Below are 19,884 nucleotides of genomic sequence, written 5' to 3' on the forward strand. Positions count from 1 at the left end.
GATAACCACTCAAAAAGAATAGAAAAAAGGCGTATAAATTGGGGCAAAAATATAACCCGATAAACGCCTAAAAGTATGCAATGCGTGGCCATTGTAATATCAAGTAGGTTCGACTGCAGTGTTCAACATTTCCCAATTTTTTTTTAAACAAATCAAATAGAGAGTGCTCACTATGTGTAGCATAACTAAACGTTAAAATACTGTAGAAGTTATATTTTACACAGACAATGATTTCTAGTTAAGTAATTGAGTTTTTTCTTCAGTACTCCACAAATTCTCTTTACGTATTCACCATCTAACTTCAGAAATTTTGCATGTTTTAAAAGGAAAATCGTGCTAAGTATTGTTTCTTTTAATTTGTATCCTTTGACAGATACGTATTTTGACCTCAACTATAAGGTCGTCTTCAATGTCTCGTACTTACAAATATTCTAACACGACAATCATCATCGTTTATGCGTTCATCATCATTCCATGTTTTGATATAAAATTTCAACCACTTTACACGACTTCTTCACTTATGTTTGTACTACTCCGTGTTTTTTTTTCGTGAACAATATGTGAGTTTTATGGTGTATTGGGCACTATCAAAGTTACATCGAAAAGATAATGTGTCTTTCGGCTACATGAAAAATGATAAACCACCCAAAAATTCAATTTTATTCGAGTGGAGCGGACCTGGTGTGTTGGTTAGAACACTTGACTATCACGCCAAGGACCTGGGATCGAATTCAACTCCCGACAAAACTCGCAAAATGTGAGTTCTTCCTTCGGAAGGGAAGTAAATCCTTTAAGGAAGGGAAGTAAATCCTTTAAGGAATCACAGCAGGAATCCTGAAAGGAATCTCTGAAGGAATTCCAGCACAAATATCTGAAGGAATGCAGAAAAGAATAACTAAAAGAATCCTTTCAGGATTTTCCAAAGCATCCCCTACAAAAATCCCTGAAGAGAACTCCGGAGCAATCCGTACAGCAATCTCGGAAGCATATATCTGAAGGAATCCTGGGAATAAATCTGGGAAGATTATTGAATTGCCTGAAGAAATCCTGGAAAAAAGTCCTGAAGGTATCTCGAAAAATAACCTCAGCTCATCTAATCTCATCTCAATTCTTCACCCTACTCTCTAGCCTCTACCTTACTGTCTTCTTTTCCCTCTATTCCAACCCCTTGTCGCTGCCCTATCCTTTACCGTACCCTCTAGTCTATATTATGCTAAATCGTACCGTCTACCCTACTCTCTACACTAACCTTTTTCCTATTCTCAACCCTACTCTCAATCCTACCATCTTCCCTATCGTCAACCCTGTACTTTACTCCACCTTCTACTTCATCTCTTCTACTCTATCCTTCACCCAAACCCTCTACCCGACCGTCTGGTCCACCGTTTACCCTACCTGCTACCCTACCATCTATTATGACCCTCCCGATCGATAGATACCTATATTGCATGGTATGATTGCTTAAAGTACCATACTGTGGCCGCAATCTTGGATATGGTCCGCCATCTTGGATTTCAAAATGGCGTCAAATATCGATTTTTGACTTCTACACATCAAGCGTGATCGATAGATACCCATTAGGGTGGCCCACACTTATATGAAAAACAAAAATTTCGAAAAATGCCAAGTCTTACCTCCTAAATCAGTTGTGTTGGACTCCCAGAAGCTACGTTCAAAATTTGAGCAAAATCGGTTGAGCCTAAGGGGGCGCTCAAAACGCTTGAAGTTTGTATGGGAAAACTTGGCCAAATGTATGCAGAAATTTTAAGTTTTCGAATTTTGCCGCTAGGTAGCGCTGTAAGCGTTCAATAAATAAACCCTTTGGCATTTTTGTAGGTGACTATATACCAAACAACTTTGTCGAAGACCGTAAAGTGATCCAACGTCTGTGAAAAAAGTTAGACTAGACGAGTACGCGCAATCGGTTGTGTGTTGCACGCTTACTTTGCCGCGCTTGAGCTCTCCTGTCTCTCACGCTTTGTCGTAAGGGGCTATCCATTTATTACGTAAGGGGATTTTTGCGTTTTTTCGACACCCCCTCCCCCACTTGTAAGATTTTTTGTATGAGAACCCAAATATTTTTGTATGGCGCGTAAGATTTTTCGAACCCCCCCTCCCCCCATAAGCCCTTACGTAATTAATGGACAGCCCCTAAGCACTCTCTCGGTGCTTGTCTCCGTGCTTTGCACTTGGCTTGATACTACGCATGATTGGAAAAAATTCGAATCAAACGACCCATCACTTGTCAACCCTTGACAAGCTTAACAACTTTGCGGAAAACACAAATTCTTCAATTAATTTGTTAAGTGATTTTTCTGTTTGGAGACAAGCACAGTTTAAGCACCGTGCATTACTCCCTGCACCGTAGAGCTAGTGCTGCGGTTTGTCTCTCGTACAATTACGAAAGCTCTCACTCATACGTCTCTCGTCTCCCGGCAAAACGGGAGACAAGCACTTGAGATTGTGTGAAGCACACGCTTTTTTCGCACCGCACGGTGCATGCCGCCAATCCCTGATCTTGGATTTCAAAATGGCGTCAAATATCGATTTTTGACTTCTACACATCAAGCGTGATCGATAGATACCCATATTGCATGGTATCAGGCGGAGTGCAGATGGAAGACGGGACTTGGAGAAGGCGAATGAACCACGAGCTGCATCAGCTGCTGGGAGAACCAACCATCGTCCATACCGCGAAAATCGGGAGGCTACGGTGGGCGGGTCACGTCATCAGGATGTCGGATAGCAACCCGACTAAAATGGTTCTCGAGAGTCATCCGACCGGTACAAGAAGACGTGGAGCGCAGCGAGCTAGGTGGGTCGACCAAGTGGAGGACGATCTGCGGACCCTACGCAGAGTGCGGAACTGGAGACAAACAGCCATGGACCGAGTGGAATGGAGGCGGCTACTATGTACAGCAGAGGCCACCCCGGCCTTAGCCTGACCGGTAAGGTAAGTAAGCATGGTATCATAGCTCAACCTACCATTGCGTGGCCGCCATCTTGGATATGGTCCGCCATCTTGGATTTCAAAATGGCGTCGGTTATTCATTTTTGAGTTACTTATGCAGCCCGATCGATAGATACCCATATTGAATAGTACCCGAAACAGCATTACCGTTTAAAAGCATATATTCTGGAGTTTTAACCGCCATCTTGGAACTTAAGCCGCCATCTTGAATTCCAATACCCCTACTACCACCTCCACATCCTAAGGAATGTGTATGCCAAATTTGATTGAAATTTTATGACGCATTCCAGAGTTATGCCTATGTTCTGGCAAACATATATCAATACGTACATACATATAAACATACAAATAGACAAACATATAAACATACAAGCATATAAACATACAATCATACATGTATGTATACACCGATTTTGTATGTATTGGTTATCAACTCTGCCGAAGAAATGAACTATAAATTATTAACCATTGTCAAGATTCCAGGAAAATAATTTTTTCTCGCATTGAAAATGAAGCTCATAGATCGTGACAATATGTGTTCTTTGCAGCATCGTTTACGCCACCTAGTGAACCAGTCACAATCTATATTGTCCACTATGAGCAAGGTATGGGTGTGGAGAACATCTTCTCTGAAGAAAGTATTCTAAAATTTTGCATAATTCTTGAGATAAATATAATATAGATAGATTTAAATAGGACGCTGGGCGGCATTGGCGTAACTAGGAATTTTTCCTGGAGGGGGCCCAGGGGGGGGGGGCTGACTTGAGATGCATTTTAAGCGGGATGGGCGCCCGATATGTGAATATGCAAATTGGTATTGTAGTTTTGAGTAATCAAAATGACTGTTTTAGATTTGTAGTACGAACAATTCCTCCAAGATTTTTTTTTCCATAGCTTGCTTCAGTGATTTCATCATGGCTTCTTCCAGAAATTCAATCAAGAATTCATCTAGGGATTCCACTAGACATTTTTCGGGGATTTGTCCTGGGATATCTTTGGAGGTTCCTCCAGTAATTGTTCCAGTGTTTTTTTTTCGAGATTTCCTTTAGGATTTTCTCCAGAGATCCTTTAAGGTGTTTCTCCAGGTATTCAGAGATTTCTACAGTGATTTCTTCATATATGCCTTCCAGAATTCCACTAGAGATTACTCCAATAATTACATCTGGAATGATTCGAAGTATTTCTGCTGGAATGTATTTAAAAATTCTTCCAGGTATTCGCTAAGAAAGCTCTCCTGAGATTCCATAGAGTTCCTCATGGGATTGCTTCCGGGATTGCTCATCGGGTTTCTTCAGAAATTAATTCGAGTTCCTCCAGTGATTCACCGGAAATTTCTTCTGACTCTTTCAAATACGACTTCCGGGATTTTTTCAAAAATGCCTGCAAGAACTCTTGTTGGGATTCCTTCGGAAACTCCCCCAGAAATTAATCCAGGATTTCAGGATCTCCTCGCGGTTCCTTCAGTATTTCCTCTGAGAATTCATCAGAAACTCCTCCCGGAATTCTCTCAGAAATCGAACTTTGTATTTCATCAGGAATAAATCTTGAGATTCCTCCAGAAACTCCTCAAGGGATTGCTTCGGAAATTCCTCCCGGATTTTTTTTCAAGAACTATTCCATGTATTCATCCTGCCAATCCTCTACGATTTCATTCAGGCATTTCTCCAGTGACTTCTGCAAGAGTTCTACCAAGAATTTCTACAGGAATTACTCCAGGTATTTCCTCAGGAATTCCTCTGGGAATTTATTCTAGAATGGCTCCAAGAATTCTTCCAGGGTTTCCTCCAAGAATTAATCCAGGAATTTCTTCTCTAGGGTTTCTTCTAAACATTCCTCCAGGAATTATTTCCCTCCAGAAATTTCACCGATGATTCCTGCAGTAATTCCTCCTGAAAATCCTTCTGGAATTCCTCCTGGAATTTCTCCAGAAATTCATCTGGAAATTCCTCCTGGAACTCCACCAGAAATTTCTTTCAGAATTCCTCTAAAAATTTCTCCAGGAAATCCTTCAGAAATTTCTCCATGGATTTCTACCAGAATTCCTCTAGAGATTCTTCCAGGAATTCATTCAGGGATTCCTCAAGGTATTCATTTAGGGATTCCTCTTGGAGTTCTTCCATTAATAGTTCCACGGAATTTCCCCAAGATTTCCTATAGAGATTTGCTCATAAGTTCATAAGAAGTTTCAGGAATCCCCCAGGAAATCCTCTTTTAAAAATTTCCCCAAAAATTCTTTCCGGAATTCATTTAAGAATTATTCCAGGTATTGCCCCTGGCATTCTTCCAGGATTTCATCCAGGCATTTCTACCACGAATTTTACCGGAATTACCCAAGGTATTTCTTCAGGAATACCTCCGGGAATTTATTCAGGAATGGATCCAGGAATTCCTCTAGGCATTTCTTCGGAAATTCGTACAGCAATTGCTTCAGGAATTCTTCCAGGAATTCCTCCAGAAATCCTTCCAGGGTTTCCTCCAAGAATTAATCCAGGAATTTCTTCTCCTCGGTTTCCTCTACACATTCCTCCAGGAATTATTTCATGGATTCCTCCAGAAATTCCACCGATGATTCCTCCAGTAATTCTTCCACAAATTCCTTCTGAAATTGCTCCTGGAATTCCTCCAGAAATTCCTCTTCAAATCTCTCCTGAAGCTCCACCAGAAATTCCTCTCAGAATTTCTCTAGGTATTTCTTCAGAAATTTCTCCATGGATTCCTTCCAGAATTCCTCTACAGATTTTTCCAGGAATTTATTGAAGGATTTTTCAAAGAATTGATTTAGGGATTCCTCCTGGAATTCTTCCATGAATAGTTCCATGGAATTTCCCAAGATTTCCTATAGAGATTTGTCCAGGAATTCCGCCTGGAAGTTATTCGGAAGTTCCTCCAGGAATTCCTTCTGAGGTTCCTCCAGAAATTTGAAACAAAGACGCATTTTACGCGCAGCTCGAACGCGAGTACGATCGCTGCCCAAACCACGACGTCAAAATCATCAAAGGGGATCTAAACGCTCAGGTAGGCCAGGAGGAGGAATTCAGACCAACGATTGGAAAGTTCAGCGCCCACCAGCTGACGAACGAAAATGGCCTACGCCTCATCGATTTCGCCGCCTCCAAGAACATGGCCATTCGTAGCACCTTCTTCCAGCACAGCCTCCCGTATCGTTACACCTGGAGATCACCACAACAAACGGAATCGCAAATCGACCACGTTCTGATTGATGGACGGCACTTCACCGACATTATCGACGTCAGGACCTATCGTGGCGTTAATATCGACTCTGATCACTACCTGGTGATGGTTAAACTGCGCCCAAAACTCGCCGTTATTGACAATGTACAGTACTGGCGGCTGCCCCGGTACGATCTAGAGCGACTGAAGCAACCGGATGTCGCCACCGCAGAATCTCGAGGCAGCGTTGCCGGGCGAGGGTGTGCTCGATGTGGCCCCTCTAGAGGACTGCTGGAGTACAGTCAAAGCAGCCATCAACGACGCAGCCGAGAGCACTATCGGGTACGTAGAACGGAGTCGACGAAACGATTGGTTCGACGAGGAGTGCAGAGCGGTTCTGGAGGAGAAGGTTGCAGCGCGGGCGGTAATGCTGCAGCATGGAACCCGACAGAATGTGGAGCGATACAGACAGATGCGGAAGCAGCAGACCCGTCTCTTCCGGGAGAAAAAGCGCCGCCTGGAAGAAGCGGAGTGCGAGGAAATGGAACTGCTGTGCCGTTCACAAGAAACACACGTAAGTTCTACCAGAAGCTCAACGCATCCCGCAAAGGCTACGTGCCGCAAGCCGAAATCTGCAGGGATAAGGACGGGAGCCTCCTGACGGACAAACGTAAGGTGATCAAAAGGTGGAAGCAGCACTTCGACGAGCATCTGAATGGCGAAGAGAATGTAGGCACGGAGGACCAAGGCAGCGGAGGAAATGACTATGTTGGTGCAGCAGAGGACGGGAACGAACCAACTCCCACACTGAGGGAAGTTAAGGAGGCCATCCACCAGCTCAAAAACAACAAAGCGGCTGGTAAGGACGGTATCGCAGCAGAACTCATCAAGATGGGCCCGGAAAAGTTGGCCACCTGTCTGCACCAGTTAGTAGTTAAGATCTGGTAAACCGAACAGCTACCGGAGGAGTGGAAGGAAGGGATAATCTGTCCCATCCACAAGAAAGGCGACAAGTTAATGTGTGAGAACTTTCGAGCGATCACCATTTTGAATGCCGCCTACAAAGTGCTATCCCAGCTCATCTTCCGTCGTCTTTCATCTAAAGTAAATGAGTTCGTGGGAAGTTACCAAGCCGGTTTCATCGACGGCCGGTCGACAACGAACCAGATCTTCACCGTACGGCAAATCCTCCAGAAATGGCGTGAATACCAGGTCCCAACGCACCACCTGTTCATCGACTTCAAAGCGGCATACGATAGTATCGACCGCGCAGAGCTATGGAGAATCATGGACGAAAACGGCTTTCCTGGGAAGCTGACTAGACTGATTAAAGCAACGATGGACGGTGTGCAAAACTGCGTAAGGGTTTCGGGTGAACTATCCAGTTCATTCGTATCTCACCGGGGACTGCGACAGGGTGACGGACTCTCATGTCTACTCTTCAACATCGCGCTGGAAGGTGTGATGCGACGAGCCGGGCTCAACAGCCGGGGAACGATTTTCACAAAATCCGGTCAATTTGTGTGCTTTGCGGACGACATGGACATTATCGCTAGAACATTTGGAACGGTGGCAGAACTGTACACCCGCCTGAAACGCGAAGCAGCAAAGGTCGGACTGGTGGTGAATGCCTCAAAAACAAAGTACATGCTGGTAGGCGGAACCGAACACGACCGGATCCGTCTGGGTAGTAATGTTACGATAGAAGGGGATACTCTCGAGGTGGTGGAGGAATTCATCTACCTCGGATCCTTACTGACGGCTGACAACAACGTGAGCCGTGAAATTCGGAGGCGCATCATCAGCGGAAGTCGGGCCTACTACGGGCCCCAGAAGAAACTGCGGTCGAAAAAGATTCACCCACGCACCAAATGCACCATGTACAAAACGCTGATAAGACCGGTGATCCTCTACGGGCACGAGACATGGACCATGCTCGAGGAGGACCTACAAGCACTCGGAGTTTTCGAGCGACGCGTGCTAAGAACGATCTTCGGCGGTGTGCAGGAGAACGGTGTGTGGCGGAGAAGGATGAACCACGAGCTCGCTGCACTTTACGGCGAACCCAGCATCCAGAAGGTGGCTAAAGCCGGAAGGATACGGTGGGCAGGGCGGTGGGAAGGATACGGTGGGCAGATGCAAGAATGCCGCACAACAACCCTGCAAAGCTGGTGTTTGCAACGGATCCGGTTGGCACAAGAAGGCGTGGAGCGCAGAGAGCACGATGGGCGGACCAGGTGGAGCGTGACTTGGCGAGCATTGGGCGCGACCGAGGATGGAGAGCGGCAGCCACAAACCGAGTATTGTGGCGTACTATTGTTGATTATGTCTTGTCTTAATGATGTTGAACAAATAAATCGACAATGATTTTTCATAAGGGCCTAACTGACTTCATCGATTTCTCTTCGTCGACTCTCTCTTTCGCTAATAACTTGATCAAAACGAACAAAATCATTATTCTTTTTGTTTCTATAGCAAGATGTAGTCATCTCCTTCACATTTCAGTCAAAAAAAATTGGGAAAACTCAATACACATTCTGTAATAACACAAAGAGAGGATCGATGAAGAGAAATTGAAAATGTCAGTTAGGCCCTAATAAAGAATCAGTGTCGAAATGTATGTATGTACCAGGTCCCAATGCACCACCTGTTCATCGACTTCAAAGCAGCATACGACAGTATCGACCGCACAGAGATATGGAAAATCATGGACGAGAACAGCTTTCTCGGGAAGCTTACCAGACTGATAAGAGCAACGATGGACGGTGTGCAGAACAGCGTAAGGATTTCGGGTGAACTATCCAGTGCATTCGAATCTCGACGGGGACTACGACAAGGTGATAAACTTTACTGCCTACTATTCAACATCGCCCTGGAAGGTGTTATGCGACGAGCCGGGCTCAACAGCCGGGGTACGATCTTCACGAAATCCGGCCAATTTGTCTGTTTTGCGGATGACAAGGATATTATTGGTAGAACATTTGGAACGATGGCAGAACTATATACCCGCCTGAAACGCGAAGCAGCAAAGGTCGGACTGGTGGTGAATGCGGCTTAGAGAAAGTACCGTAAACTAGGGTGTAGTTGATCAGTGGGGTGAACCTGATCACTCAATTATCCGCGGATATCGACTTTCAGGGAACTTATCATACCATTTTAATGTTACGTCATTGGATTGCGAATGGTTGAAATACAACAGTTGCTTACTTGAAAGTCGATATCCGCGGGTAATTGAGTGATCAGGTTCACCCCACTGATCAACTACACCCCAGTTTACGGTACATGTTGGTAGTTGGGACTGAGCGAGACAGGACAAGCCTTGGCAGTAATGTTACGATAGACGGGGATACTCTCGAGGTGGTAGATGAATTCGTCTACCTCGGTTCCTTGCTATCTGCGGACAATAACGTGAGCCGTGAAATACGAAGGCGCATCATCAGTGGAAGTCGTGCCTACTATGGGCTCCAGAAGAAACTGCGGTCAAAAAAGATTCACCCCCGCACCAAATGTACCATGTACAAGACGTTAATAAGACCGGTGGTTCTCTACGGACACGAGACATGGATGATGCTCGAGGAGGACCTGCAAGCACTCGGAGTTTTCGAGCGACGCTTGCTTAGGACGATCTTCGGTGGTGTGCAGGAGAACGGTGTGTGGCGGAGAAGAATGAACCACGAGCTCGCTGCACTTTACGGCGAACCCAGCATCCAGAAAGTGGCCAAAGCCGGAAGGATACGGTGGGCAGGACATATTGCAAGAATGCCGGACAACAACCCTGCAAAGTTGGTGTTTGTTAACCATCCGGTTGGTACAAGAAGGCGTGGAGCGCAGAGAGCACGATAGGCGGACCAGGTGGAGCGTGATCTGGCGAGTGTTGGGCGTGACCGACGTTGGAGAGCTGCAGCTGCAAATCGAGTATTATGGCGACAAATTGTTGATTCAGTATTATCATGAATTTGATGTTAACTAAATAAATGAATGTCGACCGACCAGGGAACAGCGCTGCCCAACAAGCACGCAGTAACCGACAAGGAACGATGAGAAAGGATTACGGAAGAAGTAAACGAGACGGAAGAGCGTAACATGCGCGGAGCATTGATGAATTTCTATTCAGACCTAGTACAGAAGCACAATCCACCTCGAGAGTGGCAAGAAATCATAAAACAAATCTCCAAACAACATTTCAAGCTAGATAACGCAACATTCTAAATCTCAATCTTTTGACAACAATGGATTCTTTCAGGTTGACACGGCTCAATATACAAAGCTTATCAAAACACAAGGAGGAACTTCAGAGGCAGGTTGTTGATTGGAGGTCGGCGGCCTTATTATCGGAAATATGAACAGATTCGAACAAAGAACATTCTAGTAAGTACCATATATCGCGGTACCATAGGTTTTTCGATTCAAGGGAGGATAATTACGTAGGGACAGGAATTTATTTGAGACAGGATTGGGGTTACTCAAAAATAAAGTTCCCGATTTTAGCGAGAGAAACACAGGTGGTAGGAATAAGAGGACCGGGTCCAGTTGTGAAAAGGGCAGAAGGAGGAATTCATGTGATATTCAGAAATGATTCTACTTACAACAAACACCTCATTCGACTAGTAACAATCTAGGGTTTTATTCCTTTCCATAATGCATCATTTTCAAAATGAAATACATGATTACCGTTATTTTTTTTTGTCGATCCGTCGTTGTTCGCGTTTACGGATTTGCATCACGCATCGGTCCTCGCCGGCATCCGTAGCGGATGGCGAAACAGGTGGTAGACTCGCGAAGCGGAGGGCGATGCGCACGCACACGTATGGATATTACGTAGTAGTTCCTTGTCTGTCTCTCTCTAACCTTAAGCGATTGTTTGCATTTTAATGTTTGTTTTTTGATGTCTTGACAATACACAACAGGTATAATTAATTTTCAGCATTTTTTCTATACTTTTAGGAGTTTTAAATTTATTAATATTATTATCATTAACCTTATCAACTAAACAGAATAGTGTGTAGTATAATCATGGTTCCCCCCTTGTTGAACGTGTTCTTCCGGGAGGATGTATTAGTACTTTCACTTGAGGTGTTTTTACTGTGTGTACGGTGTGTGTGTGATACGCAACGTCTATGTTTAGCAGATCAGCGGCGTCAAGCCCTGAGAATTGGTTTGGGGAGTGGGTAGATGAAGGTTTAAATAATTTAATCCTTGCTCTGCATGTACTTGATCAGGTCGACGACGCGGTTGGAGTAGCCGAATTCGTTGTCGTACCAGGAGATGAGCTTGACGAAAGTGTCGCTCAGCTGGATTCCGGCCTTGGCGTCAAAGATGGAGGAGTGGGTGTCACCGACAAAGTCAGTGGAGACGACCTCCTCTTCGGTGTAGTCCAAGATACCCTTCAGTGGGCCTTCGGCGGCTTCCTTGACCTTCTGCTTGATCTGGTCATAGGAGGCAGGCTTGGACAGACGGCAAGTCAGATCGACGACCGAGACGTTGGGGGTTGGGACACGGAAAGCCATACCGGTCAGCTTACCGTTCAGAGCTGGAATGACCTTACCGACAGCCTTGGCAGCACCAGTGGCAGCGGGGATGATGTTCTGGCCAGCACCACGGCCATCACGCCACAGCTTACCGGAGGGACCGTCGACGGTCTTCTGGGTGGCAGTGGTGGCGTGGACGGTGGTCATCAGACCCTCCAGGATGCCGAAGTTGTCGTTGATGACCTTGGCCAACGGGGCCAAGCAGTTGGTGGTGCAGGAAGCGTTCGACACAACCTTCATCGATGGGTTGTAGGCATCCAGGTTGACACCGACGACGAACATCGGGGCATCGGCGGATGGGGCCGAAATGATGACCTTCTTGGCGCCGCCCTCCAAGTGAGCGGAGGCCTTGTCGATGGTGGTGAAGACACCGGTCGACTCGACGACGTACTCGGCTCCGGCCTTGCTCCATGGGATGGCCTTGGGGTCACGTTCCTGGAAGACCTGGATCTTCATGCCGTTGACCACCAGGCAGCCGTCCTGGACGGAGACTTCTCCCTTGAAGCGACCGTGGGTCGAATCGTACTTGAACAGGTACACCATGTAGTCGACGCCGATGAAGGGATCGTTGACGGCGACGACCTGGGCGCCCTTGTCGACGGCGGCACGCAGGACCAGACGGCCGATACGGCCGAATCCGTTAATTCCGATCTTCGACATGTTGGTTTGAGTGTTTTAGTACTGCAAAGAGGAAGGAAGAAACAATAATTTTAGAATAGCGATTTGATGAGAGCGTTACGTCGATGAGTGTTTCACGAGCAGCCAAGTTCAAGTTCAACGGTATAGAGAGGAAATGCAAATCTTCAAGAAATTGGCGGGGTCAGTAAACTTGCACCGCTCGAGTAGGTTTATCGACAATCTATTTTGAGTATACGAATTGCTTGCAAAAACAGCTGTTCTCTTCGTGCGATGCGAGTATCTCATAGCGTGTTGAAAATAGCGCCAAACGTGACTTGTCTTCTTCGGGCACATTGATCAGCTTCATCAAGCGAAGTGACTTGTGAAATCACGATCAAAAGTCTGTTTAATGAAGATTGTAAATACTTAATTATGCAATTGATATGGCTGTGAAGTTGAAGGAAAAACAATTCTCTAATCGTTTGGACCACTGTTAATCTTTCAAAATGGGTGATTAGGAATAATAATCTTAACAATTTAAAACTCTTCGTAACATACTAGAAGAATGTTTTTTACTTCCTTGCCGCCAATGGAACAATTTTTAGCGCAAATTTCAGGCTGATTTTTTTTAAATGTATGCTCTCGAAAATTCGAGATTTGACTATGGTACCTATATTTTTAATCACCAACTGTGGATTTTGTTTCCTCTGTCTTCAAGGATGTACAAAATTAAAATCAATAGTGACTTTGAAAGCACGGCTTATTGAAATTGTCTTATCAATATTATCATTTAGCTCTTGTTAGATAGCCTTGTAAACTTGTCCACTTTATAAATTGAACTGAGAATTGCAGAAAATTTTATTTAACTAACCCTGCTTATGAGAAATGATTTCTTATTTTTCAATATATTTTGGTTATTTTGAAGTAATACACGGTGTACTATACTGCCCATAACTGCATATTTGAAACATTTGCATGTTGTGGTTAAACAGTTAGTACCGGGAATGAACACCAAATCACAAGTCCTACTTTGGACTACCTGAATAAAATGTGAAAGTTTGTTCTAGGATTTGTGAAATAAATATGCAAATATGAAATTTCGCTCCTTTCGCATACTAGAGAAAGTTGTAAATTTTGAACTCCATTATAGAAAAGATAAATAACAATAAAAAGTAGTGAACTACTAGATATTAGGTACCGTAATTAGTGATACTATTGGTCATAGTTTCCAATCTTTCTTTATTAGTCCCGTGTACAAGCAACTGTTACTGTTTTTAAAATCAGTACTACTAAAAAGTATTGGCTATCTTAAAATATGTGAAAGAACTTTTAGAAGTATTTGGACATCTTTAAGTTGCGTTGTATGTTTGAGAATGTATCTTACGAAACAGTTTCTTAACTCGATTTTTCTATATGTTTATGAAACTCCATTTAAAGCTAAGCAGTAACAGCTTAAACCTCATGTGACCGACAGGGTACCCGGGTACCCAGCGCCCATTTAAAAAGCCCGGTGTAGAAAAAAGCAAAAAGTTCGTCGGACACATGGTGAAGAAATAAAAATCATTAGCAAAAACTATGTAGCTTAATTAAAAAAAAAAGGTTTGTTTGCACATTTCATGAGGTGGGTCAGGCCGATCAATGTTACCCCGCTGATCAATGATAACTAGTTCTACAGTACTGCATTCAAGTATCTGGAAGTTCAATTGGCTTCGGTGTCCATCTCGCTCTAAAGTGTTTTCAATAGTTTTATAATGTTTTTGAATCATTATTCGTCACTGTAACATTTTTCTTATTGAGTCATGGAACTATATTCTTCACCAACTGCAATCATTACTTCTCCAGATCTTGAGGTTGAGAACTGGCAGTGAAATCTTGATGAATCCTTCTAATTGTTATACTATCCTGCATTAATAAATAGGATGTTTTTTGTATTCTAAGATCAACTCTCGTTAGACTGTTCTTAACTGAATGACGATTCAAAAAGCATTTACATCGCTAAGTTTTTCGAAAAAAAAGTCGTCATAAAACCCTTTCGATGGATTACAGATCCAAGCATCCATTTTCTTTCTTCCCAAACCACGTTGCCTATCCTATTGAACCTCCGGCGCCGCTTTTACCTCGCGCTTATTCAACCTTGTAGCTTCGCCCATAACACATTAGCAAAGCAGGCCGAGACCGAGAGTGAGCGAGAATATCGTTTGCCTTCACCTCCACGACATCGTCTTCCACTATCCATCCACCGCACGACTCGATTCAACCTCGAACGAACGACCGCCCGTACTCGGGAGAAGGTCGCGTAGAGGTCGAATGGAGAAAAATTTTCATCCCGCCGATAGCGGCTTAATCGATTGAAATTTTCAACCAGAAATGGCTGATGTCGATCACTCGTGGAGTCCTTATCAGGATTGTGATAAGATTACAGCAGCAACTGATGCAATTTGGCTGCTTTTGGTGAAAGTTGCCGGGCGGCTTGCAATAATGCGATTTTTTTTGCATAGCAGCCATTTTACATATCTTTATCCGATTGTTTGATGTTAAAACGGAATGATTTGATTGTTTGTAGAACAATCATTTCAGTGATAACAAAAATGACCTGATATGAGTCACTTATAGAATCTGAAGGGCGTTAGCCAGAAAATTTCCACTGTCCACGTCTTCCAAAAGCCGGTAAACCGACTTGAAATTCCCCAAATCACTTTCACTTTAATTCACGCACCACCACAAACTATAAACTCAGCTGATTAGAAACGAATATTCAAAATATTTTCACTTGTCACCACCTTTTCACGATTATTCTATCACTTAAAAGGGAATGTCACTGAATATGTTATTCAATCAGCAAAAAGATAATGGCGAGACGGTCACTTACCGTTGACAACTAGCGTGTGTTCACGTCGGCTTCCAAGAGCTGAGTGTCGAATCAAGGGCAAACGGTTTTGTGTTAAATTGCATCCACAGCGCCCGACCGCGAACAAAATCTCACTCAATCCGATCGCGGGATTTTTCTCTCCCGATATCGTCATCGTCGCGCTCTCTACTCGCATTTTCCGCCGGTTGCAATCAGTCGCGAAGTCGGTCAGCAGAACACGGCCGCCCAGTGTTGCCACAGGTACAGATTATTCTGTAAAAGTACAGATTTTTTCCAACTTTTTGGTACAGATTCTGTACGGTACAGATTACGGATTTTCAGCAAAAGGTACAGAATGGTACAGATTTTTTGCATTTGACAAAAAAATATTAAAATTCAAATTTAAAACATTTTTGACACTGATATTTTTGTTTTTAAAGTTCAGAAATTGGTAACGGTATACTCAAATTAAGTGTTTTTCATAGTTTAGCCTAAATGTAATGCTCTTTTTTGTGTATTTCAAGCGGCTTTAAAACAAATGTGGTACAAATTTGGTACAGATTTTGGGTACAGATTTTTCGAATGCCTGGTACAGATAAAAAAGATTTTTGAGCCTCCGGTACAGATAAAAATGTGGCAACACTGCGGCCGCCACCGCGCCCGGAGAGCGTTCGTTTTGGGAGGGGAAAATTCATCATGGAGTCGTCAACGACGAAGGCACCAATACCACCCCGTCCCGGATGGAAACTTGAATGAATTCAACTGGGCAACCCTTGCATTAAAAATACCGACAAATCAATGAATATTGATTTCGGATTATAAAAAAAAACTACAACTTGAACCGCTAGCACACCGGTCGCCAGTAAATTCATTGCCGGTGACATTTTGCTGACCTTTCACAGTTTTAAGTCGGCCTTGTAGTGCGGCACAAGTGCAAGGTGCATTAGCATTTAGATAGCCGGTTGTAGCCGCCAATCGAACGCATCGTCACTTGCTCTAGATCGCATTGTGTGCGTGCGTTTATGCATCGGTCTTCAAAGGGGGTTGGTGGGTGGCGAGTGGGCGATGAATCGAGGATGGAAAATTCGAATCAAACAAGATGTTCGGTCAGACTGACTCAAGGGATGTTTGTTTCTATTTTGGGGGTTCTGTGTTCAGTCGGGCGCTGTTTTTTTTTTCGATTATCGAATGTTTCAAATTGAACGAGACGAACACGGATGACGATGCACAACCACAGTCAAAGTCAAGGGGAAATGATTGAGAAACCGGTGCACTTTGCGCGAGTATCAGCAGGTTGGTGGCAAACAGTCGCTAGGAAGCATGTGAGGCTAGAAGAAATGGGTAGTATTGTAATTAACCTGTGGTAGTTTAGTATTGATCAAGTAGGCCAAGCAGAGGACTCAATTCATTACTTATTGAACTGTCAAGAAGCAAGTATGGAACCCACCACAAAATGGCTGACGAGGATCGGATCCCTGAGAAGATGAATAAAAACGAAGAATTAATCGAAGGAGAAAGACACTCGGAGGATCTAGGCGAGGAAGTTCCTACAAGTTCCATCAGCTGGCCCACAAAGGAATTCATCCGTTCAAGTGCACCTGCGGCAAAATTTACCAACGGAACACGAAGCTCCAGGTTCACATCTGGCGAAAAAGTGAAGTCTCAATAAAGTCCCTCATGGACAACCTTCGGGTTGGTCTGGTGAGGGCATGACAAGTAAAGTCCCTCATGGACAACCTTCGGGTTGGTCTGGTGAGGGCATGATAAAATAAAGTCCCTCATGGACAACTTTCGGGTTGGTCTTGTGAGAGCATGACAAATAAAGTCCCTCATGGACAACCTTTAGGTTGGTCTGGTGAGGGCATGACAAGTAAAGTCCCTCATGGACAACCTTCGGGTTGGTCTGGTGAGGGCAGGACCGAAGTGCAAGATTTGCCGCAAATTCGGGCACATAGCAAGACAATGTTCGAGAAACTGCCGTAGAAAGTATAACTACCGTTTGGTTTGACAGTGTAGGAAGGAAACGTTGTTGAGGACGCTGGCAAGGTATGCCGTTTAAGGAGGAGCCTATACGGATTAAAACAATCCGCACGTGTCTGGAATCAGAAGGTCGACTCGGTGTTCAAGGCGATTGGATTTTGTCCATCTAAAGCGGATCCGTGTCTGTACCTGCGAAACCGAAATGGAGTAACCGAGTATATCTTGATTTATGTGGATGATATGGTTATTGCTACGACATCCGAACAAGAATTCAAGAGAATATTTTCGGCATTGGAGAAGAATTTCGTCGTCAAAGATCTTGGAGATTTGCGTCATTTCTTGGGTATCGAGGTCGAGAGAACTGAGAACGGGTTCAAACTGAATCAAGAGGCGTACGTGCTGAAGCAAGCCAAGAGATTCAATATGGAGAAATCTAAACCATCGAAGATTCCCCTGGATGTCGGCTATCTACAGCAGAAGGAGGAGAATCAACTGGAGAATAACCATCAGTACCTGAGCTTGATAGGTGGTCTCCTGTACATAGCCGTCCATACCATCACGAAGGACTGGAATTAAAATATTCGGCCATTTTATATATCAAACGCTCATTTCATCATTAAGAAAAGGAGATGTGGTAGTTTAGTATTGATCAAGTAGGCCAAGCAGAGGACTCAATTCATTACTTATTGAACTGTCAAGAAGCAAGTATGGAACCCACCACATAACCTATTGAAGTTAAGCAGGCTGAAATATTTAACTTTTATTTACATTTTTTAAATATGATGCCTCAACACAGTATCTCTCTCTCTTCTTGGCGTAACGTCCTCATTGGGACAAAGCCTGCTTCTCAGCTTCTATGAGCACTTCCACAGTTATTAACTGAGAGCTTCCTCTGCCAATGACCATTTTTGCATGCGTATATCGTGTGGCATGCCCAAGGAAGTCAAGGAAATTTCCTTTACGAAAAGATCCTGGACCGACCGGGAATCGAACCCGTCACCCTCAGCATGGTCATGCTGAATACCCGTGCGTTTACCGCCTCGGCTATATGGGCCCTACCTCAACACAGTATGTACATGTCAAAAAACATATCAATAAGGCGCTGCAGGATGCATTTTCTACTATAATTTACTACTGCGAGCAGTGGTGGAAATTGATCGCGAACGCGTGCTTACGCGCTACAAAAAAAATGCCATCGCATCGCAAACCTTTGCTGTGCGATGGTGTTCGTACGTCTGTGGTTCACGATCGTACGACACGAACGCCAACGAGTGCATCGCATCTTTTGCAAGCGCGATGCTTTTTTATTTTAGAGGTTCGCGACCGATATTTCTGTATTGAAATCAAATTTTGGTAAACTTTTTCGTCGATATCATTTATTGGAATGGTACCTGACCAGTATAATCAAAAACACCCAACTAATTAACTTTAAGTGTACAAAAAATGGCAACAAACCAAGTGTTCTACATTGTGATCCTTCTGGCGAACCAACTGCGATTCTGCTCGTTCGACATTTAATTTGTGTTGGTTCGTCGATCCGGGAAATCGTGAACCGTTCTCTCTTTTTGGGTTCGCGAGCGCGTGAGCAAAGATTGTGTTTGATGCGAACCAAAAAACACGTCAAGCGCATGATGCTTTCCACCACTGACTGCGAGCCATAGATCGAACTCTTCTCAGCAGCAATCAAAGCAAATGGAGGCGCGTGGTAGTCAACAGGTTTCGGTCTTTGTAAGAAATTTAATTTCAGAAAATCACTGTGGTTTAATCGGCTGCAAAGATTGTTACGAAATTTGGAATAAAGATCGCGCTACATCTCTATTTGCATGGAAAAATAATAAAATGGAATTTGTGCATTAGGGTCTGAGTTATTAAAGAAGTTATATGGGTCAAATCGGGTCAACTATGGATCTTTTTCATTTATTTAGTTAACATCAAATTCATGATAATACTGAATCAACAATTTGCCGCCATAATACTTTGCAGCTGCAGCTGCAGCTCTCCAACGTCGATCACGCCCAACACTCGCCAGATCACGCTCCACCTGATCCGCCTATCGTGCTCTCTGCGCTCCACGCCTTCTTGTGCCAACCGGATCAGTAGCAAACACCAAATTTGCAGGGTTGTTGTCCGGCATTCTTGCAACATGCCCTGCCCACCGTATCCTTCCGGCTTTGGCCACCTTCTGGATGTTGGGTTCGCCGTAAAGTGCAGCGAGCTCGTGGTTCATCCTTCTCCGTCACACACCGTTCTCCTGCACACCGCCGAAGATCGTCCTTTGCACCGTTGTAACTCATTTGAAGCAAAGTAATCTTAACAGCTCTAATAAACCGGAATCTTGTACAGCCCGACAGTGTCCCCCTACAGGTTGATTCCCCAAGTAACAATTCAGAACCATTGATAAAAGAATTCCAGTTTGACAAATATCCTACGGAAGCGCCGTCAGTTGAACAACAGCATGTGTTGATCAAAGTGGCGAACAAGCATTGCAAACGGTTAACATAGAACTTTTGCTCATCATATACTTGTTAACTGGGTCTTCAGTTAGCCTAGTGGTTAAAGCTATGGATCGCCAATCCGGAGACGGCGGGTTCGATTCCCGTTCCAGTTGGGAAAATTCACTCGACTCCCTGGGCATAGAGTATCATTGTGCTTGCCTCACAATATACAAATTCATGCAATGGCTTTGCCTGCCATCAATTAATAGCTGTGGAAGTGCTCAAAGAACACTAAGTTGAAGCGAGGCAGGCCAAGTCCCAGTTGAGACGTAG

The 19,884-nt window shown here is 44.2% G+C and overlaps 1 protein-coding gene across 1 annotated transcript; it reads right to left on the reverse strand.

The window, feature by feature from the left end:
- Nucleotides 1-10,741: 10,741 nt before the first annotated feature.
- Nucleotides 10,742-15,312, reverse strand: LOC109413713 (glyceraldehyde-3-phosphate dehydrogenase 2). Its single transcript, XM_019687453.3, has 2 exons — nt 15,158-15,312; nt 10,742-12,351 (listed from the first exon to the last, which is right to left on the reverse strand). The coding sequence occupies exon 2, from the start codon at nt 12,328-12,330 to the stop codon at nt 11,332-11,334; it is 999 nt and encodes a 332-aa protein (XP_019542998.1). The 5' UTR covers nt 12,331-12,351; nt 15,158-15,312; the 3' UTR covers nt 10,742-11,331.
- Nucleotides 15,313-19,884: the final 4,572 nt, after the last annotated feature.

This window comes from Aedes albopictus, chromosome 2 (assembly GCF_035046485.1).
Source record: "Aedes albopictus strain Foshan chromosome 2, AalbF5, whole genome shotgun sequence".
Classification (NCBI taxonomy): domain Eukaryota; kingdom Metazoa; phylum Arthropoda; class Insecta; order Diptera; family Culicidae; genus Aedes; species Aedes albopictus.

Coding starts and splice junctions, on each gene's coding strand:
- LOC109413713 (XM_019687453.3), bottom strand. CDS start 12,330: ATGTCGAAGATCGGAATTAACGGATTCGGCCGTATCGGCCGTCTGGTC.